General features: G+C 43.4%; 3 protein-coding genes across 3 annotated transcripts; all 3 read left to right on the plus strand.

The window, feature by feature from the left end:
• Positions 1–150: 150 nt before the first annotated feature.
• LOC133019692 (uncharacterized) lies at positions 151–18,197 on the plus strand. The gene is made up of 8 exons (XM_061086250.1): positions 151–168; positions 1,737–2,028; positions 7,576–7,993; positions 8,390–8,616; positions 8,989–9,320; positions 11,520–12,834; positions 14,850–14,937; positions 17,243–18,197. The coding sequence occupies exons 1-8, from the start codon at positions 151–153 to the stop codon at positions 18,195–18,197; spliced, it is 3,645 nt and encodes a 1,214-aa protein (XP_060942233.1).
• Positions 18,198–21,016: 2,819 nt separating this feature from the next.
• Positions 21,017–22,400, plus strand: LOC133019694 (olfactory receptor 8G17-like). Its single transcript, XM_061086252.1, has 3 exons — positions 21,017–21,805; positions 21,971–22,172; positions 22,339–22,400. The coding sequence occupies exons 1-3, from the start codon at positions 21,017–21,019 to the stop codon at positions 22,398–22,400; spliced, it is 1,053 nt and encodes a 350-aa protein (XP_060942235.1).
• A 2,444-nt stretch (positions 22,401–24,844) lies between these two features.
• On the plus strand, positions 24,845–25,813 carry LOC133019982 (olfactory receptor 8G17-like). The gene has a single exon (XM_061086579.1). It carries the CDS (start codon positions 24,845–24,847, stop codon positions 25,811–25,813), a length of 969 nt encoding a protein of 322 aa, XP_060942562.1.
• Positions 25,814–26,494: the final 681 nt, after the last annotated feature.

The raw sequence follows: 26,494 nt of genomic DNA on the forward strand, positions 1-26,494 counted from the left end.
AGATCGAGCTTCAATGTAAAACACTCCTCATTTCCACTGGTGGTTTGTTGGTTAATGAGCTTTCAGGCTCAATCCAGACAAAACAAGTCAAACACACATAATTTCAAAGCTTCGAAGGCATCTCGTCAAACATGAGTTTTCTATTAAAGCATGAACTTCAGGTTTCAGGTCTCAGAAGCTGACCCACTGTGCAGTCGATTTTTCCCAGTAGCTCTAAAGATCAACCGTCGTACTTCTGATGTGTTTTCCATAGGAGTCACATGACCTGATGCAACTGAGAAGAGCAAAGATCTGATTCCTCTACGTTACATATGTTTTATATATATACATTTCTGTCAAGTTGTCATAATAAATTAAAATTAAAATAATAAACTAATTATTAGTGATTATGAACCAAACAACATAAATATGTCCTGAGAATCAGGAAAAAAAGCCAACACTGTTATGATGAATCTACTGAAAACTGATCCAGCACATTAATAGTATTTTATTAGCATTTTCATTTCAATATCTTTGTTCCCTATATAACGGAACATGGACCTGAGCTAGTATTCTATGTATCTATGTATTTCAACAACACAACATGCTACACAAATCTATTTCTATGCAGTTTTATGAAGCTGGACACACAAGTCCTGCCGACTTGGTCCAATATATTGAAGGGAACTAATCTCAGCTGGATTCACGAAAACCTGGTTTCAGGATTTTGTTTGAAGGAAAATGTTTTCAGATGAATGTTCTAATGAAGAGAAGAAATGATGCAGTGAGCTTTACATAAACCTGACTGGTTTACATCTGTTTACATGACAACAACACTGAACTGATCTATAGCAACACACTTTGTCTTAGCTGAACACCAACACAAATGTCCCAATTTTAAAAATGTTATGTGTTTTGCGTGTTCGTTTTTTGCCAACTTCAAAGTACATGCCAGATTTTTTACATCAATCACGTTCATATTAACGACAGTCGATCTTGAACAACTCTGATGAAATGTTAGGATTTCTGTCTCCTCCAACCGGGGGGGCTGGAAACTTCATCTGAAGTTCAGAGATTAAATTTGATGAATCTATGTCATCTATTAATATTGTGGCAACTAATTGTTACTTGTGTATTCTACACGTGTCAGTTGTGAATATGTCTTTTTAAAAGTCCCTCAGAGGATGGGGCTTTAAGAAGAAGAAGAAGAAGAAGAAGAAGAAGAAGAAGAAGAAGAAGAAGAAGAAGAAGAAGAAGAAGAAGAAGAAGAAGAAGAAGAAGAAGAAGAAGAAGAAGAAGAAGAAGAAGAAGAAGAAGAAGAAGAAGAAGAAGAAGAAGAAGACATAGTAATCTCGTGATTTACTTATTAAAGATTCACTTTGAGTGCCGTATGCAGTGTTTGTAATGATCATTGTGTAAAACTGAGAGATGCCAAACTGATCCCAGTTAGTACTTGTTGTATTTCCTGTTTGTGTGGTCGTGAACATTTGTCAAATGATTTATCACTCATAAAATCTTTCACATTAAAACAACTTTGTCAACTGCCTTTTATTTTCTAAATGTGTTGCATGTAGGAGGTGTTAGGACCCAAGAGGGTATCAAACCCACGGCATTGTGGATTTGCTGAAGGACACTCGTCTGTCCGCTCGGCAGAGACACAGGACACGGACACGTTTAGAAACTGAAGACTCAGCGATTCTGAGGTTTCCCTGGTTACTGCTGATCTTTGAGTCAATCATAGGTTCTTCTCAAAGCAGGGGGAGAAGGATCAGAGCAGAACAGCCATCAGAGACGAGCAGGCAGAAGGTGTGAAGGAGCAGAACAGCCATCAGAGAGACGAGCAGGCAGAAGGTGTGAAGGAGCAGAACAGCCATCAGAGAGACGAGCAGGAAGAAGGTGTGAAGGAGCAGAACAGCCATCAGAGAGACGAGCAGGCAGAAGGTGTGAAGGAGCAGAACAGCCATCAGAGAGACGAGCAGGCAGAAGGTGTGAAGGAGCAGAACGGATCCAGAAGCAAGACGTCAGTGGAGGTTTCAGGCGACAGGAACAGTTTGAAGGACATTTGAGCTACAAGGGAAACAAGGCAGCGTTTCACGTTTAAACCGATGCTGGAGACACGTTGAATTTGATAGATGATAGAAAAACCATGTTTGTGAAATTCTGTGAGACATCATTGATTTATAAGATCTATAAAGACGAACCAGTGGGATCACATGACCTTTGTGAAAGAATGAAGCCCCAGAAGGCTCAGTAGCACAGACCCTGAACCGAGTGTTGTGACCTCACATTAATACACAATTTATTAAATGTTACTGGAGCCGAGATCCTTCTGGTTGGTTCTCATTCCCGTGGCTTATTGCTCTGTGGACCGCGCTGACTTTGCACTGGTCACTTCAGACATAGAGATTTGTGTAAACCAACCACTGTCATTTCAAACACTCGGACTCTGGCAGAAAGTAAACACATAAAAAACATCTGGATTAGTTCATGTTTCCAAAGAATATGTGGATTCTGTCATTTGGATCCAAACAAAAAGCAGCTTAACGATTCCCCGGCCTCTCACCTGCAGCCAGGCCGCTCGGAGCCGAGTGGGAGGAAATCACAAGAATAACAACTGGACCAAAAAGGGACTTCAGTTCACTTCTGTTAATCTAAAGCAGATTTCTGATTAGGAGAGAAGACGGGATAAAGTCTTTATTCATGACTTAAACATTACAGATGAACTCAACTGATATTTCCTTCACTTCTTATTTGGAGTCAGTTTCCATTCAGTTCAGAGAAATGTCTGTTTCCTTCTGTCATCATATCTTGTTCCTGATCATCATTTCCCTGTTCAGAACATTAAGATCAGCTGTTAATGTGAAGGACTGAGTCGTGGCTCAACAGGTCAGACCTGTGAGACAGACAGCACCCCCGCTGACCCACATCCAGGCAGACGTTGTCCTGTGACATGTTTCAGATTGGAAAACCTCTGGGTGCTGTTTGAATCAGTTTTCTTGATGTGCACGAAGCTGTAATAGCAGGAAATGAGCAGCAGATGGCGCTAAACAGCTGTCAAACCCACACTGTGTCTGTGCAACTTCACAATCCTTCAAAAGTCATTACTCAAGTTTCAAGAGTTTATTGTCATGTACAGAACGATTACATTAAGCAGGCTCTCTTATGGAAATGCTCAGAATATTACAAGCAGACAAAAAAATAAAATAAGATAAAATAGAAAAGAAAAATGTAAATAGAAAAAAATATACATATCTAAAATATATATATACACCTGAAGAAACAAGAAAACAATAGTGCAAAATGCAACGGTGCAAATATGCTCAGGTGCAGAGTCAGTGGAATTATGACGGATTGGAAAAGGGGGGGTGAAACTATCTCTGCCGGGTGACGGGGGGGGGGGGGTCTCTGATGATCCGGTTGCTCTTCTTCCTACAACGTTGAACATGCGTCACCAATCTTATTCATGTGCCATGTAATTTGTATTGTGAAGTTTAATTCTTCTTTAATCTAATCTAAACCAGGGGTCTTCAACGTTTTTCAGGCCAAGGACCCCCAAACAGGTGGAGAGATGGAGCAGGGACCCCCTACTATATATATTGTATAAAATTGTGTTTTATAGTAAACTGGGATTAGTGCCATGTATAAACATAACTACCCTGATATTGTGCATTCAATACTAAGCTATTCAAATATTACACGGGTTCATATATTCATGTTTTTAATTTAAACATGTGCAAGGTACAGGGTGGCCATGCCACTGCTGTTTATAAACATACAGTGGGTACGGAGAGTATTCAGACCCCTTTAAATGTTTCACTCTGTTTCATTGCAGCCATTTGCTAAAATCTAAAAAAGTTCATTTTATTTCTCATCAATGTTCACTCAGCACCCCATCCTGACAGAAAAAAACTGAAATGTAGAAAGTTTTGCAAATTTATTAAAAAAGAAAAACTGAAATATCACATGGCCATAAGTATTCAGACCCTTTGCTCAGTATTGAGTAGAACCTTTTGAGCCAGTACAGCCATGAGTCTTCTTGGGAATGATGCAACACGTTGTTCACACCTGGATTTGGGGATCCTCTGACATTCTTCCTTGCAGATCCTCTCCAGTTCCGTCAGGTTGGATGGTGGACATTGGTGGACAGACATGTTCAGGTCTCTCCAGAGATGCTCAATGGGGTTTAGGTCAGGGCTCTGGCTGGGCCAGTCCAGAACGGTCACAGAGTTGTTCTGAAGCCACTCCTTTGTTATTTTAGCTGTCTGCTTAAGGCCAATTTATGCTTCTGCGTCTTTTCTATTACGGACAGATAAGACCGCCCTATCCGTCGTGGAACGCCCTCTCCGAGCGTCTCGGAGAGCTTTTCGTACACCTCTGATTTTTCTAACTGTCCGTGTTTATGTCAGAGAGCCCACGGACAGACCTTGACTGTGATTGGTCCGTGACCGACATCATTTCCCTACGACGTAATTTCCGGATTTCACATTTCCGGACCTTAAACGTCCTGCTTGACAATAAACACGATCACAACTATGATTCTACGATTAATGTGACGTGTGTGTTAAGCCAGCGGAGTTGTCCGGCTGACGGTGGCTCGTTAGAGCACTGAGGGCATGTGTGCACGGTCACATACGGTTATAACGAGCTTTCAAAACGGCGCTAGCGGGCTAGGCTAGCGGGCTAGCCACCATGCTAACTGCTGTGGTAACAGTGCAAAAACCCCCTGTCACGACTTTAATTCCACTTCTATCATGACACTGTTTCTATAATACCGTCAGGTTAGAAGCAAACACTGGGTAGTAGTTAGTGTCGGGAGTCCTGCTGACTGTGTGTGGAAGCTGGGGGGGGAAGCTAGCTTCAAGCTACACGGAGCTTCAAGCTGTGGAATCAGCAACACAGTTCGGAAACAAGACCGGTGAACCGCTGCGCTAAGAAACGATTACATCAGCATCTTGACCCGCTGGGTGTCACTTTATTTAGTTCTGTTAGTTGCCATGGTTCAGTTTGTGGGAGGAGCTAACATGTCAACAGAGACACGTGGACTTCTTCTTCCCAAATGGGGTAGGCTTCTCTGAGCTCGTCTTCCGTTGCGCCACCTATGGGTTTGGCGGTGAATTTTTTTCGACGTACACTGGACGGACAAGTAAAAATCCAAAAGACTCTTCGCCCCCCCCGTTGAGACCTCTCCGAGAAACGGAGAACGTAGAAGCATTCTGGAGCCTTTAGGGTCATTGCCTTGTTGGAAGGTGAACCTTCGGTCTGAGGGCCAGAGCACTCTGGAAGAAGTTTTCTTGCAGGATATCTCTGTACTTGACCGCATTCATCTTTTCCTTCAATTTCAACCAGTCGTCCTGTCTGACATGCACTGTGAGCTGGAAGGTCTTATATAGACAGGTGTGTGCCTTTCCTAATCAAGTCCAATCAGTTTAATTAAACACGGCTGGACTCCAATGAAGGAGTAGAACCATCTCAAGGAGGATCAGAAGACATGGACAGAATGTGAGTTCAATATGAGTGTCACAGCAAAGGGTCTGAATACTTATGACCATTTGATATTTCAGTTTTTCCTTTTTAATAAATGTGCAAAAATGTCTACATTTCTGTTTTTTTCTGTCAAGATGGGGTGCTGAGTGTACATTAATGAGAAATAAAATGAACTTTTTTGATTTTTGCAAATTGCTGCAATGAAACAAAGAGTGAAATATTTAAATGGGTCTGAATACTTTCTGTACCCACTGTACATCTTACATACAACACTGAGCTATTAAAGTTATTCACAGATTCATGTTTTTATTTTAAACATACATGTAGAAGAGACAGTGAATCCGTATGGCACACATACTCCCACATCAGTGAGATGTCGGACCCCGATGGGTAGCACACAACTTATCTAACCTTGGATGGATGGAGGTTGTCAGGCAGAGGGTCAAATCAGCCTCTCAATATGTTGGATGCATGTTAATGTGTATTGAAAGACATTTAAATTTGTGAAAAAAAATAAAAATAATAATAAAAAATTTAAAAAATTGTCTAATCAACCAAAGATTACGCGACCCCCCTGCAGTACCTCCGCGGACCCCCTAGGGGTCGCAGACCCCCTGTTGAAGACCTCTGATCTAAAGACATGAATCTATTCAGGAGACTCTTGGTTCTGCTTCCAGGATCATTCATAGGTTTCTCTGCACCAGGAACTTTACACAAACACTTACTGCTTATTTTCTGAACAAGGACAAGTGACTGATGAATTCAGAGTGATCATGATGTTTCTTCTTCTGTTCAGCAGCAAAGTTCTGCACAGTCAAACTTTGCTGCTGAACATCAAACCACAGGAGAAGGTTTCATCATTGTGTGATGCAGTTACCACAGCAGCCAGTAATGAGTGTTGATGGTCTGTGTGAGCCGCCTCCCAGCAACACACTTACCAGTTAGTGCTGCTGATTAGTCCTGTGGGAGTGGGAGATGTTTATCAGAGCGCAGAGGGTCAACCTGACACCAGGGGGCCTCGGGGGACACACAGGGACTCACAACAACAACATGAGGATGACATGTCCCTGTGTGACCCCTGACCTCTGAACATTACATCATCATCTAACAGACAAACTCCAATGAAACTTCAGATAGAGAAACTGTGCAGCTGCTTCTGCTCCGAGGCTGCTGACCTGCTTTGGGATCAGCTCGTACATTCAGGCCGACACACACTCAGGCTGACACACACTCAGGCCGACACACACTCAGGCTGACACACACTCAGGCCGACACACACTCAGGCTGACACACACTCAGGCCGACACACACTCAGGCCGACACACACTCAGGCCGACACACACTCAGGCCGACACACACTCAGGCCGACACACACTCAGGCCGACACACACTCAGGCCGACACACACTCAGGCCGACACACACTCAGGCCGACACACACTCAGGCCGACACACACTCAGGCCGACACACACTCAGCAGCTCTGGGATGAACTGGAACGTTGACTGGGAACCAGACCAGTCCCACTGAGCAGCTGCTCCCTGCCCATCAGCCCCTGGACGCCTCACGGACGCTTCTAATTCTATTACAGCACCGGTCACTGAGACCCCTGGGAGGTCAGAGGCCTCCAGGACACTCATTAACCCCCCCACACACACACACAGACACACACACACACAGACACAAACTCCCTGCAGTCTGACCCACAGTGTGGTGAACATTGTCCTTTCTAACACAAGCTTCAGAATGATCATGTGATTAGAGACATAGGCCACAGAGGGCGGTTTGGGGGGGGGTGGGGGGGGCAGAGATGGGCTGATGGACGCTCACGACTCGATGTCAAATCATTTAAAGCAGACAACTGTCCTCAGACAAGTCAGAGCTTCACAGGAGGACGACTGACAGACGCTTTAGGCTTTTCAAAAGAATCTTATTGTTTTTATGATCTTTTGACTTTTTGTATTTATTGAAACACAATCATCAGCTAAATGAAATGTAATGTAATCAAGCATCAGTTTCCTGTTTTACTGCCGGTGGCGCTAATCTTTTTAATTTATCGAGAATTACACCAGTTTTCTGTTCCTGAGGTTTCGGTGACAAACTGATTCCTGAAAGTTTGGGATTCAGAAGCGAGCGACCTCCAGGAGGAGCTGTGGATGGAGAACGGGTCCGTGGTCACTCCTCTCAGGCAGCCTATCGTGTTCCAGCTGGAGGGCTTCCACATCCCACCAGGCTACGGGCCGCTCCTCTTCATCCTGGTTCTGGTTAACTACATGGTGGTGCTGTTGGGGAACGGTGCGGTGGTGTGCATCATTGTCATAGACAAGAACCTGCACAGACCCATGTTTGTGTTGCTGTGTAATCTGGTGGTCAGCGACGTGATGGGCTCCACCGCGGTGCTGCCTCGCCTGATGCTGCACCTTCTGACCGGGGAGAAGAGGATCAGCTACACCTCCGCCCTGGCCCAGGCCTTCTCTGTGCACCTGTACGGTGCCTCAGTGCTGACTCTTCTGGCTGCGATGGCCTACGACAGGTAAACAAGTCCTCACCAGAATGATCTGTACTGTGTGTTAATATGGACCTTTGTTGCATATGGTTCTTGTTTCTCCTTTCCAGAGTTCTCAGTCTAAATCCAGGGGAAAGAAAAGGGTTTTTTTAGTGTCTCATGTGTTTTTAGATCCATTTACAAAGAAACAAACTCACTTCATGTTAACGTGTTTTTTTTGACTAGCCACCAAAATTTCACATGGTTTTATAAAGTAAAATAATTCTCAACCACTTCGTTGCTTGAAATCATAAAGTGTTGTTTATGATCCTTGTTCTCACATATTCATGAACTGAGCAGCACACAGTAAGAGATGCTGAGGCCTTCTTTATAAAACATATCTCATATAAAACTTATCTCTAAGGTGAAACCCTGTGTGTGCAGGTACATTGCTGTGTGTGAGCCGCTCAGGTATCAGGCCATCATGACGTCAGCTCGGCTGCACACCTGCTGCGTCCTGGCCTGGGCCCTGGCTCTGCTCTGCATCACGGTGCTCTTCAGCCTTCACATCAATGTTCCTCTGTGCGGCAACACCATCCAGCACGTCTACTGCAGCAACCGGGCCATCCTGAACCTGGCCTGCAGGTCCACCCCCACCAATAACATCTATGGTCAGTGCAGAGACTTCACAGAAGTGACTCAGCAGACGTTCCCTTTAGAAACCACATTTAAATTCACTAGATCCAGGACTTTTATTAATTTATTCCCCTAACAATGCTTTCAAATCAACAGCCATGAATTATTCTGTGAGAAATCAAATCAAATGTTAATTAATTGATTCATTGCGATGTTAAACCAAAGGGAAATGAGTTCATTAGCTGCGGCTCTCACAGTGTTACACAGTTAAATGTAAATATTTCATCTCGATAATATTAATGATTTCTAAAGTTCACTGTGCTGTTACTGGAAGGCGGAGTCAGTCAAAGGGATGACAGGAGTTGACATGATACTTTGAGATGATTGTGCTTTTCGTGTTTTTCTAGGTCTGTCGATGTCCTGGACTCTGAGTACAGGGATGTTCGTCATCATTGCCTTTTCCTACTTTAGAATCCTTCATGCTTCTGTTAAACGAGGCCGCGCTGACAGCAGAGTCTGCAGCAAGGCCTTCCAGACATGTGCGTCACACCTTGTTGTGTATGTGCTCTACGAGGTCTCTTCAACCATCATTATCGTGAGTCACAGGACCTCACTCTCTCAAAACATCAAGAAATTCATCAGCATCCTGTTCATCCTCATTCCACCAGCACTCAACCCCATAATCTACGGCCTGGTCAGTAAAGAGTTACGTGCTAGTTTCTTCAAGAATTTGTCCTTAGTCCGTCTCAAAAAAAGACTTTTTCTTTAAATGATTGTATCCTGATCATATCTTCAACACTGGAATGATCTGAGATGCAAACCGTGTAACCAGCATGTTCCCTGTTTGTCCACCATTAAACATTAAGATTCACTCTACACTGTTTTCTCAAAATGGTCCTTCTACTTCCATGTTTAGAACTTTTCACATTAAAATGAACACAGCTGGAATTTGGTTGGTTTTGCTCAAATCAGTGAAAAAGGTTAGTAGAAGTGCCGACACGTCTTTCCCCCCCGACAGGAGATAAAGCTGCTCACGGCCCGGGGATTGGTTTACCTTCATCAGCGATTTAACGAAGACAACCAACACATTGGAGCAGCTGGAAAAGGATTCTGATCTCCCAAAAGCAGATTTCTTCACATATCTACAACTGAACACTTTTCTAACAACACACAAAGAGTGGGGAAAGCTTTTCAAACGTACCAATTAAGAAGGTTTCTTAATAGAAATACAGATGGGAACGAAGATAAGAAAACAATACGTAAACTATTGAACATATTTCTATCTATGAATCTACATAATTACCTACAGATAAAGCAGAGATCGGAAGTGGAAATGAACACCTGGGAGGGGAGGTGCACAGAGGCACACCTGGTTCCAAGTTCAAACACCTGGAGGGAATTTAAATGGAAATAAATACCATATTCTTCAGAACACCAGAAATATTAGCCAAGATGGACCCGACTAGGGTTGCAAAATTCCGGGAATATTTAAACTTGGAAACTTTCCATGGGAATTAACGGGAATTAACAGGAATATACTGGAATTAACAGGAATTAACGGGAATAAACTGGAAATGTTGTGTGTAATTTATACAAACTGTATTTACCTTGTCATATACAGACATAAATATAAACATTTTGTTGTGTCTGAGGAAACTTTGGGCACTTGTCTTAATATGCTTCTGCATCATTGTGTTATTAGGTCTTTGCACAGTATTTGCAAATGTACACAGCCTTTCCTTCTACATTGGATGGGGTGAAATGTCTCCACACATGAGAGAGTGCACGTGGCATTGTTCTGTAGAATAAGATGAGAAAAAAGTTTGTAAAAAAACACTAATGCAATGCCAGAGATATAAATAGTTAGCCAAACAATTGGAATCGTCTGTAAACATATTTTACAATTGATGGATAAATGAATGGAAATAGTCTAGATGAACAGATGAACAATCCTCAATCAGCATGCTAATATATTTTCCCAGTAATATCATGGAAATTTACCTGACTAGTCCTCCACTCTACAGCAGGCCTCAATAGTTTTTTTTTTTCAAAATTCGCAAAATTCCCTAGCTTAACTCCTCATGGAATGTTTCCGGAAAGTTTCCGGAAATTTACCGGAAACTTTCCCCCCCTTTGCAACCCTAGATCCGACACATTCCAACTTGTGTTGGCCGAACTGTGGAGCACGTGCTGCCAATCACACACATATATTCTGGCTCTGCCCTAAATTAAACACATACTGGAGGGAAGTCTTTGATGTATAACCATCAGATGGTTAAAACCAGCCCCCCCCCACGTACAATATATTTGCCCAAAAGGTATGGTACATCTCCCAAACGAAGCAAATCACATATTCATTAAAGGTGGCATATTATGAAAATTCCACTTTTGTAGTGCTTCTACATGTTAATGTGGTTGTCTGGCGTGTCTACCGTCCCAAAAACTCTGGAAAAAAACAACCCCCTTGATTTGTTGTGGTTTCTCTCTGTCAGAAACGATATGCTAGATGGCGTGGAATGGGATTACGACCAGAATACACGTCATAGTCACAATATACCCATGTAGGGAGTCTCGCTCCATGGCCTTGGACCACCATCGCCACGAGCTAACGCTGGCTCCGGGGTCACCAGCATGAAGGAGGGGGGGCACTCAAAACAGGTCAATCTGAGGAGGGCTGCTTTAGACAGGGTAAGAAGGCTGCTGTTTTAAATGATCCTTCTGGTATTTTGACCAAAATATGTTTCAGACATTTCATTAAGACCCAAAGGAACCATATCAACTGCGGTAAAATGGGCAGAATATGTCTCCTTTAAGGCTCCAGAAGTCTGTCTTTACTCCATGATGGAGTCCTGTCTCGGTGTCATTAACACAATGAGGTTACTCAGACATGTTGCTCGGGCTCAGGCTGAACAGTTAACTGTTAACTCTCCCTATTCAGACACATTATACAGCCTCCTCTCTGAAAAGCATTTATAGCCTAAACCGCAGCTCTACCTACGACTATACTCCAGCTCTATCTACGCCTATACCGCAGGACTACCTACGACTATACTCCAGCTCTACCTACGACTATACTCCAGCTCTACCTACGACTATACTCCAGCTCTACCTACGACTATACTCCAGCTCTACCTACGCCTATACCGCAGGTCTACCTATGCCTATACTCCAGCTCTACCTACACCTATACCGCAGGTCTACCTACGACTATACTCCAGCTCTACCTATGCCTATACCGCAGGTCTACCTATGCCTATACTCCAGCTTTATCTACGCCTATACCCCAGGTCTACCTATGCCTATACTCCAGCTCTACCTACACCTATACCGCAGGACTATCTATGCCTATACCGGAGGACTACCTACGACTATACTCCAGCGCTACCTACGCCTGTACCGCAGCTCTACCTACGACTATACTCCAGCGCTACCTACATCTGTACCGCAGGACTACCTACGACTATACTCCAGTTCTACCTACGCCTATACCACAGCTCTACCTACGACTATACTCAAGCACTACCTACGCCTGTATCGCAGGACTACCTACGACTATACTCCAGCTCTACCTACGCCTGTACCGCAGGACTACCTACGACTATACTCCAGCTCTACCTACGCCTATACCGCAGGTCTACCTATGCCTATACTCCAGCTCTATCTACGCCTATACCGCAGGACTACCTACGACTATACTCCAGCTCTACCTACGACTATACTCCAGCTCTGCCTACGACTATACTCCAGCTCTACCTACGCCTATACTGCAGGTCTACCTATGCCTATACTCCAGCTCTACCTACACCTATACCGCAGGTCTACCTACGACTATACTCCAGCTCTACCTATGCCTATACCGCAGGTCTACCTATGTCTATACTCCAGCTTTATCTACGCCTTTACCCCAGGTCTACCTATGCCTATACTCCAGCTCTACCTACACCTATACCGCAGGACTATCTATGCCTATACCGGAGGACTACCTACGACTATACTCCAGCGCTACCTACGCCTGTACCGCAGGACTACCTACAACTATACTCCAGTTCTACCTACGCCTATACCACAGCTCTACCTACGACTATACTCCAGCACTACCTACGCCTGTATCGCAGGACTACCTACGACTATACTCCAGCTCTACCTACGCCTATACCGCAGGTCTACCTACGCCTATACTCCAGCTCTACCTACGCCTGTACCGCAGGACTACCTACGACTATACTCCAGCTCTACCTACGCCTATACCGCAGGTCTACCTATGCCTATACTCCAGCTCTACCTACGACTATACTCCAGCTCTACCTACGACTATACTCCAGCTCTACCTACGACTATACTCCAGCTCTACCTATGACTATACTCCAGCTCTACCTACGCCTATACCGCTGGTCTACCTATGCCTATACTCTAGCTCTACCTACACCTATACCGCAGGTCTACCTATGACTATACTCCAGCTCTACCTATGCCTATACCGCAGGTCTACTTATGCCTATACTCCAGCTTTATCTACGCCTATACCCCAGGTCTACCTATGCCTATACTCCAGCTCTACCTACACCTATACCGCAGGACTATCTATGCCTATACCGGAGGACTACCTACGCCTATACTCCAGCTCTACCTACGCCTATACCGCAGCTCTACCTAAACCTATACTCCAGCGCTACCTACGCCTATACCGCAGGTCTACCTTCGCCTATACTCCAGCGCTACCTACGCCTATACCGCAGGTCTACCTATGCCAATAATCTAGTTCTACCTACGCCTATACCGCAGGACTATCTACGCCAAAACCGCAGCCCTACCTACCCTGTCAGAAAGTGTGCGGCAGACGGACTCAGGATGCAGAGTGTAACAAAAGGTGTCTTTTAATGGAAACAAGTCTTTAACAGAAAATACAAAAGCGCACAGGGGAAAGCACTGGAGGCTCACACGAGGAGGTGCAGAGGACGGGAGCTCAGGAGACACAGGATATAAAAGTCACAGGAGATCACGACAGGACATAACGACAGGCATTTAGACAACGAACCAGCAAGGACAAGGGGAAGCACAGAGACTTATATCCACACACAGGGAAGGCAGGGGCAATTGGACACAGGTGGAACACATGAGGACTGGTGCAGACAAGCACAGACAGGAAGTGAAGAAAGGAAACACACTAGGAACAGAGACTACAAAATAAAACAGGAAACAGAACACAGGGGACCGAAACAACTCAGACAAACATAAACACAAGGAAGTGAAGAAACACGAGGTAATAATAAAACAGAAAACACTCTTTATAAAGAGGCTGACAAAATAAACACTCAGAATACAAAACCCTTACATACGCGTATACCCCAAGGGGCAACATCCTGGGCTGAGCGATGACGCCGATACGGAAGTGTAAAAAGCTGCAGTTCACTGGGTGGCCGCTACGCCTGGCTCCAAAAGACAGGAAGTCCCATTGACTCCCATGTTAAAAAGCCTGACTTTTGAGCAGAATTAAACCTGTTTACAGCCTGGTTCAAAATTTGGTTTTAGTCTCAATCGCGAGGTTCTTCCTTCATGACAACTCTTAGGGGGTGAATTTTTTTCTAACTCCCTCGTTTAAGCGATATAGAGGTTTGAAATTATGAGTAATTTCATGTGACGTCACAGTCAGAGCGACGACTGCAGCTTCCTAGCCAGCTGGCTGCGTGGCTACACCTGAGCTAACAGGCTAATGCACGTCAGTGAACACAACATGAGACCGTGGAGAGGCTTCCACTCACATATCGGATGAATAACACGATTTGATGTTCGGCTTGTTCTCCTGACGGAGAAGCTAGAGACGTCTACGCTCCCGTTTCTGTGGTGAGTAAAGTTTAGTGTTTTATTTATGTGTTAGTAGTAGGGCTGCTTGATTATGGAAAAAATCATAATCACAAGTATTTTGGACAATATGGAAATCACGATTATTCAAACGGTTATTATGTGCCCTTACTCTGAAGTCTATGCTTTATTCTTTAAATGACTGTAGACGGAAGTGTCACTGAAACCAGGATATCGGTGCATGGTTATTCAAACCCTTAATGATGCAACATTAACACTCTCCAAAAAAACACTTTGTAACTGAGAACTTTGAAATTTCCTCTCATTATTAAATGTCCCCATCTGTCCCCCCCCCTCCCAAACTACAAGCACACAAGCAGACCGAGAGAAAAAGAGAAGGGTGGGGGGGTGGGCTATGAGGACCATCATCATTTACCCCTGAACCCCGACATTGAACGTATGACAACAGATGGAGAATCGCGGGGAGACCCGCGCGGGTCCGCTGTGAACAGCCGGGGGTGCACGCTGGAGAACGGACGCTGCGCGGCCGCTGCATCGTGTGCTGCTGCTCGTCGGAATCGAAGAGAACTTTTTCACCCTTTGTGTCGATCACACGGGGCTGCCCTCCCTCCCTCTGCCATTTTCAACTCGCGCTGTTTTATAAACACCTCCGGTCCCCACACACACAACTCGCCTCCTTCACTTCACAGCTGCTTGAGAATGAGTGCCAGTCAGCTGTGACGTGCTGAATGCTTTGGGGGAGGGACTGAACTCTTTTGAAAAAAATGCCAAATAATCGTTTCAACTCGATTATAGTAGTTTGGGGATCGTTTGACCCAATAATACCAGCAGTAATGGCGATGCTTACGGGACCGTATGGGAGTTATTCAACCGACACACCGACATGAACCGACATGAGCCGGTTCACCCAGCAGAAAGAAGCGTTATAGCCCCTATGATACTACATTCAGGACTATTATTTCTACATCCCTTGTTTTTTTTCTTTTAATTTAATTTAATTTAATTATGTCTGTTATTATGGGTGCCTAGTGGCAATGCATGCCTAGTGGCAATGCATTGCCACTAGGCATGCATTGCCTACACCATGGAATAGTAATATGTAATGCATTGCATATTACTATTCCATGATGTATATCATTCTTATATTTCTTCCGTCTTTATTTCGGCGCGCTTCTCCTCCCACAAATTTTGTTTTACAATAATGAGACCTACAAATAAACCTGAGGAATTACATCGAATGGTGTGCAATGTGTTTTATAAGAAATTCGTCCAACAGATTGAGCAAAGATCGCGATAACCCGACCAAAAACTACGAATGGGACTCAAGGTCTCTTGCCCTAAAGAGCGAGAGGCTGAAAATGAGTGTTTTAACACCCTTTTTCGTCACTAAAACTTTTCTCAAATCCCCAAACGGAGGTCCTCAGACATGATTTTAGATAATTGAGTTGGTGAGATTTTTTCCTTCGCAGACATGTCACTCTCAAATCTCTCGGACCTGTGCTTATATCCGCCACGAGAAATCGAGGAATCTTTTTCAAAATTTTCTCCCATTAGGGCCCATGTTAATTTTGAAGATATTTCTGAAAAGATTAAAACTGAAAAATAAAACTTAAATTGTCCCACGGCTCCATTTCTTAGCTCTCGCGAATAAAAATATATATCTGGTTGTAGTGTAAAAACTTGGGATTCTCGGCAGGAAGAATTTTCTCGCTTATTCTTATTTTTCAACCTCTTTTTCTCTTGGATGAGCACTTTTTAATGTTTGTTGTTCTTTCTATGCGCTGCACACTGTACCTGATGTTGTGCATTAGGAGTAGACTTGACGTTGGCTAATTATTAATAATCATGAAATATGATTATTAAAATAATAAAAATTATTTATTAAAAATAATTAAAAATGATAAGGCTATCACTTAAGAATAGTAAAATAATTAATTATAAATGATAAGGTTATCCATTAAGAATAGTTAAATAATTAATGAAAACAATAAAATTATCAATTAAGAATGATCCAATCTGTAATTATTACTTATCGTAGAGGGGCATCACCCTGGTTACAGGGACCAACGAGTCAAACTATAAATATCAGTCTCATATGATAAATGTGAAATTAATAATCTCAATAGTTAATATTAATGATTATTTATTAAACAATGAAGGGTTTTCGAGTTCGAGCACAGGCTATCATAATCCAGCTGTATTCACACACATATGCACAAACAATCACAGACTACCGATACTTTATTACAAAAGGATAACATACAATTGAAAAATGGACAAAGAAAGTAACTGAAAATGCATATTGTTTTGTTGTTGAACACTAAATAAAAAAGAAGTAAAAGAATAAATAAAATAAAGGTTCATTGTCCAAATATAAAAATACAAAATGTGCTTGTGAGGTGGACGTGACCTTTGACCTCTAAAATGGAATCAGATCCTCTTGGAGTCCAAGTGAATGTTTGCTACTTTTCCTTTTGGAACTTGAAGATTGTATCCAGATTGTATCCAGATTTCTGAGGGTACCTGAATGTCATATTACATCATGTTACATTATGTAATGCTCATTGATTCCCCAATGATATAAATGTGTGTATAAAACAGGAGGAGCTCTTACTGCTTGTGCAGATGAGTAGGGACTGATGAAGCTAAGTCCCAGAGCAGGTCAAGCTTTACTAGGACTTGTTTTCATAATGTCTAAATGTAGTTTTGTAATTTGTATTTCTATTGATGCTACATTAACTTTTGGACGTTATCAAGTACAAATTGTCATTGAACACATTTCAAGTATCAATAGTATTAAGACTAACTCAACTGTTATAATAATATTAATTTTCTTTCCAGGTTGATGGAAAACTACACCTACAACAGCTTCACTCTCCAGATGGAGGGGTTAAAAATCACAAAGGAAACCATGTACCCTGTCTTTTTCTTGTACTTAACTTCCTATATTGTTATAATGGTTATGAACATTGGGATTTCCATTCTAATTGTCATAGATAAGAACCTTCACCAGCCCATGTATCTCCTGTTGTGTAGCCTGTCAGTCAGTGACATCATCGGAAGCACTAATATTATGCCCCGGTTGCTGTCAGACATCCTGCGTCCTCCCTCCGAGCGCCTCATCAGCTACTACGAGTGTGTGCTGCAGGGGTTCACCACGCAATTGTTCGGCACCACCTCTCACACCGTGCTCATGATCATGGCCTTTGACAGATACGTGGCCATCTGTAATCCTCTGCGTTACGCCACCATCATGACCAACAAGATGGTGGTCAAGCTTACTGTGTCTGCCTGGGGCGTGGCCTTTGTTCTGGTGGGGATTCTCCTGGGTTTGACCATAAGACTGAACCGATGCAGGACAGTGATCATTAACCCGTTCTGTGACAACGCCTCGCTGTTCAAACTCTCCTGTGAGAGTGTGTTTATTAACAATGTCTTCGGGCTCACGTACACCGTGGTCCTGCTCTCTTCTTCTATCGGCAGCATAGTTCTCACCTACGCTAAGATCACAGTCGTGTGTGTGACCAGTAAGAGCAAGTCTCTGAACAGTAAGGCCCTGAAGACCTGCAGCACCCACCTGATGTCGTATATGATCATGCTGTGTAGTGGATTTATTGTCGTCATTCTGCATCGCTTCCCTCAGTTCTCTGACTACAGGACACTTTCGGCCATTCTGTTTGTCCTTGTCCCTGGAAGCCTCAACCCCATTATTTATGGTGTCCAGTCCAAAGAGATACGAAAGTTTCTATTTGAAATGTTTTGTATAAGAAAATGTTTGGCATCATGTAAAAAATAAAGCAAAGTTTTTCTGAATGAAACATTCTGTTTTTGCTTAAAATACTCAAGTATCAGAGATCGCAATTGTGGAGCCAGTCTGGTGGATTCTATATCGTGCTGGCTGATCGTAATAATAATGTCGAATCTTTTGTCGCGTTGGCATCAGATAATGTTGGTGGACCACGGCCGAGATGGCAGCTGATGATGGATCCACCTGGTGGCAGTGGACAATGACTGTGGACGATAGTGGATCAGGTCTTGATGCTGGATCCTGATCTTGCTGCTGACCAGAGACTATGATGCAGCAGGACTGCTCGACATATAGTATTGAAGTTATCCTTCAAAATGTTTCCCCTCATCATTGCTGCTAAAACCTTTATCCTGATGATGTTCTCCTCTACACATCTGTGTCACTTGTGTCCGTCCTGGGAGACAGATCCTCACATGTGTCTCTCTGAGGTTTCTACGTAGTTTTACCTGTTAAAGGGTTTTTAGCATAGACTGTATATAAAGGTTTTTTAGTAGTTTTTCCTGAGGGTTAAGGACAGAGGATGTCACACCATGTTAAAGCCCTATGACACAATTTGTAATTTGTGAATATGGGCTATACAAATAACATTTTATTGATTGATTGAATATGTGAATAAATGTTTACAGCAAAACACTGTAGTCTGCAAATGATTGTGATATTCACTGTGACAGTGACAATGAAAACACCTCACCAGAGTATGTCATGCAGCTCAGAGAACGGCTAGAGCTGTCTCACCAGCTGGGACGAGAAGCTCTGGGGAAATCTTCTGAACGTGCTAAAAGACAGTACGACAAAAACTTCTGTCGAGTCCAACACAAAGTTGGAAATGCCGTCTGGCACCTGATTAAAGGCACCAAAAGGGTTAAAGACAGGGGGGGAAGTTTCTTCCCGCCTATGAAACGGACAACTTGATTGACAGGATTAAAAGGAGTCCAAGAGCCAAGGCCAAAGTAGTCCACCACGACAAGCTCAAACCCTATTACTCCAGGGCCCCGCTGGACAACCGCTGGGATTTCAACGACACTGACACCTGGGCACTGGTAGAGGTGGTGCCCACTCAGCCCGATCTCACCTCATCAGACACAGTCATCGGACCCCTCAACCTGTGGGACACACCATCAGACACAGAGGATCCTTCTGTGGAGGCCCTCCAGGGCCCCAGTTCTTTGTCACCTGCTACGCCGGACATCAGCCTGTTTCCTGACCCCCTTTCTCAGTCACAGCTGAATGAGGCTGGCACTCAGCATCGGGTTAGGGGAGCAGCAAGTGACTCCCCTCTGCCTATTACCTCTGCCCGGAGGTCCCAGCGGCCCAGAGGTGCACCAGACAGGTTTGGTAACTCGGTCGGTCACTGAACTGTGCAAAGCCTTCAACCTGAGTCAGGGTGTAGGCCAATGGCTGCTCACTCAGAGGGAAAAAAAAGAAAAGGGTTCCTGAATTGTAAAATTCCATGTTGTAACCAAATGTGTTCAATGAAAGTTGCCTCTTAATGTTTTTCACATTTTTATGGGCCTATCTTTGTAGTTATTTATGGTTGTCAAAGAGCCTTTGACTGTTCTATTGTTTTGAATTCTATATACGATAGGTCGCCGTGGAGATTACAGTATGAGAGTAAACAACAGGAAAGAAGGTGGAATGTTTATTGTTGTTTGACAACGGTATTATTTTAGTCACATTTGCAAGTTTAAGGTAACTGGATTGATAGCAACTGAGAAGGTGCCGCTGACGGCTGCCTCTGTGTGTTGGTGCGCAAATTTTGTCTTGTTTTGTTAGTTAATTCAGTGTTTTGCCTAAGATCCGGATTATTTCTGACTGTCATTGCCTCATCTGTCAAAATTTTGGATATTCTGATCAAAGGTGCTCTCACATTGGTACACACGGTGAAGCGACGGAGGAGAGGTAAACATGCCGGCGCGCTTGTGCGTCTCGGCCGGCGGGGACTTCGCACACCGCTTCCAGGAATATTCCTCTCCAATGTGCGCTCACTGTGCAACAAGCTGGACGAACTCCAGTGTTGTGCAATAATGGTTAGGAGTGATACCATAAGAGGGTATGGTCTCCTTGGCGTTGCAGGAGAGAAGGGTGGCCGTCTGCCTCATCGGTGTGTCGGTGGACAAGAGAGAGAATTTGGAGGAGGCCTGCTCTTAAATAGGCCCAGTGACCCCCAGGTCATGGGGCCAGAGTGACCAATTGGAGTTGACTTTTGTGGCTTTTAACACCTATGTGTGAAGAACAGAAGGAACCTGTTGCCCCCTTTACAACCAGAACGTTGAGTCTAACTTGGGTTTTGCTGCCTGTGCTTTTTAGAGCTGATCTTAAAGTATGACTCCTTTGTACTACTTGTGCTTTGTGCTGGTTTTCTTCATTTGTTCTTTGTGAAACAATCTATAACAACTGTTCTGAAAGTGCTGTGTAAGTTATTTCTGTTGTTCTTATGACAAGATTCTGTGTGCGGAGTTGAGTGTAAATAGGACTTTTCCTTATAGGAAAGTCCCTTAATATTACATCGTACATTATGTAATGCTCATTGATTCCCCAATGATATAAATGTGTGTATAAACAGGAGGAGCTCTTACTGCTTGTGCAGATGAGTAGGGACTGATGAAGCTAAGTCCCAGAGCAGGTCAAGCTTTACTAGGACTTGTTTTCATAATGTCTAAATGTAGTTTTGTAATTTGTATTTCTATTGATGCTACATTAACTTTTGGACGTTATCAAGTACAAATTGTCATTGAACACATTTCAAGTATCAATAGTATTAAGACTAACTCAACTGTTATAATAATATTAATTTTCTTTCCAGGTTGATGGAAAACTACACCTACAACAGCTTCACTCTCCAGATGGAGGGGTTAAAAATCACAAAGGAAACCATGTACCCTGTCTTTTTCTTGTACTTAACTTCCTATATTGTTATAATGGTTATGAACATTGGGATTTCCATTCTAATTGTCATAGATAAGAACCTTCACCAGCCCATGTATCTCCTGTTGTGTAGCCTGTCAGTCAGTGACATCATCGGAAGCACTAATATTATGCCCCGGTTGCTGTCAGACATCCTGCGTCCTCCCTCCGAGCGCCTCATCAGCTACTACGAGTGTGTGCTGCAGGGGTTCACCACACAATTGTTCGGCACCACCTCTCACACCGTGCTCATGATCATGGCCTTTGACAGATACGTGGCCATCTGTAATCCTCTGCGTTACGCCGCCATCATGACCAACAAGATGGTGGTCAAGCTTACTGTGTCTGCCTGGGGCGTGGCCTTTGTTCTGGTGGGGATTCTGCTGGGTTTGACCATAAGACTGAACCGATGCAGGACAGTGATCATGAATCCTTGCTGTGACAACGCCTCGCTGTTCAAACTCTCCTGTGAGAGTGTGTTTATTAATAACATCTACGGCCTCACGTTCACCGTGGTCCTGCTCTCTTCTTCTATCGGCAGCATAGTTCTCACCTACGCTAAGATCACAGTCGTGTGTGTGACCAGTAAGAGCAAGTCTCTGAACAGTAAGGCCCTGAAGACCTGCAGCACACACCTGATGTCGTATATGATCATGCTGTGTAGTGGATTTATTGTTGTTATTGCCTTGATGGTTTAGAGTAGAGACAAAGCAGCAGTATTCCAGAGAGGTGTGTGTATAAAACCGGAAGTATCAATAATAATCTAATAGCAAGCTCTCGTGTGGAGCTAATCTTAAGAGAGTGCTGTCCCGTGACCTTTTCTCTTTGGCACACGATAAGATATTATATCATGTTAGCGCGACACATTGGACTTCTCCAGCCCTACCTACGCCTTAACCGTAGCCCTACTTACGCCTAAACTGCAGCCCTACCTACGCCTTAACCGTAGCCCTACTTCGCCTAAACTGCAGCCCTACCTACGCCTTAACCGTAGTCCTACCTACGCCTTAACCTTAGTCCTACCTACACCTATACTGCAGCTCTACCTACGCCTCAACCGTAGTCCTAACTATGCCTAAACTGCAGCCCTACCTACGCCTTAACCGTAGCCCTACCAATGAATATACTGCAGCCCTACCTAAGCCTTAACCTTAGTCCTACCTACGCCTATACTGCAGCCTTTACCTACGCCTAAACCGCAGCCCTACCTATGCCTTAACCGTAGCCCTACCAATGCCTATACTGCAGCCCTACCTAGGCCTTAACCGCAGCCTTACCTACGCCTAAACTGCAGCCCTACCTACGCCTTAACCGCAGCCCTACCTACGCCTATATAGCAGCCCTACTTACGCCTAAACCGCAGCCTTACCTACGCCTTAACCGTAGCCCTACATACGCCTAAACTGCAGCCCTACCTACGCCTTAACCGTAGCCCTACCTACGCCTAAACCGCAGCCCTACCTATGCCTATACTGCAGCTCTACCTACGCCTTAACCGTAGCCCTACCTACGCCTTAACCGTAGCCCTAACTACGCCTAAACCGCAGCCCTACCAATGCCTATACTGCAGCTCTACCTACGCCTTAACCGTAGCCCTACCTACGCCTTAACCGTAGCCCTAACTACGCCTAAACCGCAGCCCTACCAATGCCTATACTGCAGCTCTACCTACGCCTTAACCGTAGCCCTACATACGCCTAAACTGCAGCCCTACCTACGCCTTAACCGTAGCCCTACCTACGCCTTAACCGTAGCCCTACCTACGCCTAAACCGCAGCCCTACCTATGCCTATACTGCAGCTCTACCTACGCCTTAACCGTAGCCCTACATACGCCTAAACTGCAGCCCTACCTACGCCTTAACCGTAGCCCTAACTACGCCTATACCGCAGCCCTACCTATGCCTATACTGCAGCCCTACCTACGCCTTAACCGTAGCCCTAACTACACCTGAACCGTAGCCCTACCTACGCCTTAACTGAAGCCCTACCTACGCCTTAACCTTAGCCCTACTTACGCATAAACTGCAGCCCTACCTACGCCTTAACAGCAGCTCTACCTATGCCTATACCGCAGGACTAACCATGGCTGTAGCACAGCTCTCTCTACGCTTATACTGAAGTTCTAACTACGCCTATACCCTCAGCTCTACACTTGGAGATGATCCGTCCCCTTATATGTCTGTTCTCTTTTATTCAAGATCCGTGAAACATTCCCTAGGAAATCAGTGAGATGTTACAAAAACCACTTTGCATCGTCAAAGTCCTGGATCCATCTCCTGATCCAGATCCGCACCATGTTCAACTTTCTTGACCCACACTCGCCCTCCCACAAGCAAACACACTCACCAACCAACACATGGACAGGGTGACAACACATTTAATGCACTCATATTAGTTTCAACAGATCCAGCTCAAATCATTGATGATGTATCAGCTGTGAAGAGAGGCCAACTCAGGTAATGCACATATTATATAAAACTAAATAACTCTTGTAAAAATGTATCCATAAACGAGTAGCAGATTTTCTGCTTGTAGAAATGACTAAAGACTGATCAACCTACGTCACAAAGAAGGAAGTAGTTTATCACCAATATGTAAAGATGTTAAACTTTATTAAATTAACCTTATGGAACTTATCATTGTTATATAGCCAGCATAACCTGTTATTTTTATTATTTCAGGTTGATGGAAAATTGAGTCTTTAACAGCTTCACAGGTCACAAAGGATTCTTCGTACACTGTTTTCTTCTCGTTCTTAATTTCCTATATTGTTATGATGGTGATGAATATTGGGATTTCCATTCTAATTGTCATTGATAAGAATCTTCACCAGCCTGTATCTCCTGTTCTGCACATTCTCTACTGAGACACTTGAATTCTTTTTGTCTTAAATCTCCTGAATTGTCCAGTCAGAACCTTGCAGTATTCTCACAGGGAGTTTGACTAGGGAGCTGGCAGGAAAGACTGTGGAGAATGTCTCACATGAAGCCCCCTCCCCCACCGGAAAACTTCAGAGTTCAGTGTATATACCTAAAAGACCAAATCTACAAGAAGTTACAATATGCATAAAATAAGGGTATTAATAAATGATGAAGAAGTAAAAGTAAACATTAATTTAATTTGAAGACAAAAAGACCGGTGTTGCTTTAAGAATTTTGTGTAAAACAGTTGCATTTCAATATAATTTCACTCTGACAGAATTCTGACAACTTTAACCCCATTATTATTTTTATTATTATACAATTTATACTTATCTTCTGTGGACTTTGAAGTTCATCTAATATTAAGAGTAACTGCAGCATTTATGGTAGAGTAGCATGAGAAAAGCCTTCAGGTATTAAGAGGCGTATTAAGTCGTGTATATCATCATGAAGATTGTTTATGTTGCATCAAATGTTATCAAAGGTGTTAACAGTTGAATTCCCTAAAGTAGGGATCCCATCAATATAAGACTGTTGTTAAAGTGCAGGTGTCTGTGATCAGCAGGGACCGACACCAAAGAGGGCAAACTGACATCAGACTCTGAAGTATGTATCTAGTACTTTCAATCTTTGTATTCTTTACCCTATTATTATTATTATGTATTTACTATTATTCTTCAGAGAGGAAAAACGACACTGAAATAATATCATCTCAGCTTTCATTGTCCATTGTGATTTGTTCTGAAGCTGAAACTTGCTTTTCAATGTCATAAAAAAATAATGTGATAGGATTTGACTTTTGTCTGAAATGACGATGAGAACATTGCTTTATTGTTTCAGGTTGATGGAGAACTCCACCTACAACAGCCTGATACTGCGGTTGGAAGGGTTGAATGTCTCAAATGAATCGATCTATCCAGTCTTTCTCTTTTTCTTTTGCTCCTATCTGTTTATACTGGTAGCTAACATAGGCATCCTGGTGCTGGTTCTCACTGACAAAAACCTTCACCAGCCAATGTTCCTCCTGTTTTGCAACCTTCCACTTAATGATGTACTTGGAAACTCCATCATGTTGCCCCGGTTGCTGTCAGACATCCTGCGTCCTCCCTCCGAGCGCCTCATCAGCTACTACGAGTGTGTGCTGCAGGCGTTCACCTCTCACATGTTCGGCACCACCTCTCACACGATACTGATGATCATGGCCTTTGACAGATACGTGGCCATCTGTAATCCTCTGCGTTACGCCACCATCATGACCAACAAGATGGTGGTCAAGCTGACCGTGTCTGCCTGGGGCGTGGCCTTTGTTCTGGTGGGGATTCTGTTGGGTTTGACCTTAAGACTGAACCGATGCAGGACAGTGATCACAAATCCGTTCTGTGACAACGCCTCACTGTTCAAACTCTCCTGTGAGAGTTCTTTTATTAATAACATCTACGGCCTCACGTTCACCGTGGTCCTGCTCTCTTCTTCTATCGGCAGCATAGTTCTCACCTACGCTAAGATCACAGTCGTGTGTGTGACCAGTAAGAGCAAGTCTCTGAACAGTAAGGCCCTGAAGACCTGCAGCACCCACCTGACGGTGTATATGATCATGATCTTTAGTGGAATGTCTTTAATTACTCTGCATCGCTTCCCTCAGTACTCTGACTACACGAAACACTCCGGCATTTTGTTTCACATCGTCCCATGCAGCCTCAACCCCGTCATCTACGGAGTCCAGTCCAAAGAGATACGAAGATTCTTGTCAAAATTGTATGAGCACAAGAAAATTTGACAATAAATAGAGCAAACATTGCCATGTTTAATGTATTAGGTATTGACACACACACAATTATATATATATATATATATATATATATAAATACATATATATATATATGTATATATATATATAAAGAATTAGGCAAATAAAAGTTTGAACGATGCATGACCAGATTGTCCTCACATTATTCTAAACACTTCTTGATGTCACTTATCTTTCGCATTATTTAATGGGGAATTGTTTTCTGATCAATTTAATTTGGTTTCTATATCCCTATTATTCCCAAAAAACATACAATAACATACATATTTTTCACATTGACCTTGGCACATCAGCTCCAAAAGTTAATCCTCAAGAAAACACCCACGAAATATCCAGACTAAATCCATTGATATCGATTCAACTATTGTGGTGTTATTTTGCACAAACAGGGGCTGTGTTTTTGACCATTGCTGGATAAATGTGGGTCACTGCATTTGGAACATTTACACAATTTCACTGGTTTAGATCGTTTTCAAAACAGCAACTTACAAACTTTTTATTTGACCTTGTGATACAAAACATCTCTGTCCTTATTTCTGTGAGAAGCTTGTCTAGAAGGCAAAGTAGAGATCGTAAAACTTAAGTGGGACAAAATAACCAGTTTACTAACCTTTCTTAAGAACATTTACACACCAAGATTCTGAACAAGTC

The sequence above is a fragment of the Limanda limanda genome, chromosome 14 (assembly GCF_963576545.1).
Source record: "Limanda limanda chromosome 14, fLimLim1.1, whole genome shotgun sequence".
In the NCBI taxonomy this organism is placed as follows: Eukaryota; Metazoa; Chordata; class Actinopteri; order Pleuronectiformes; family Pleuronectidae; genus Limanda; species Limanda limanda.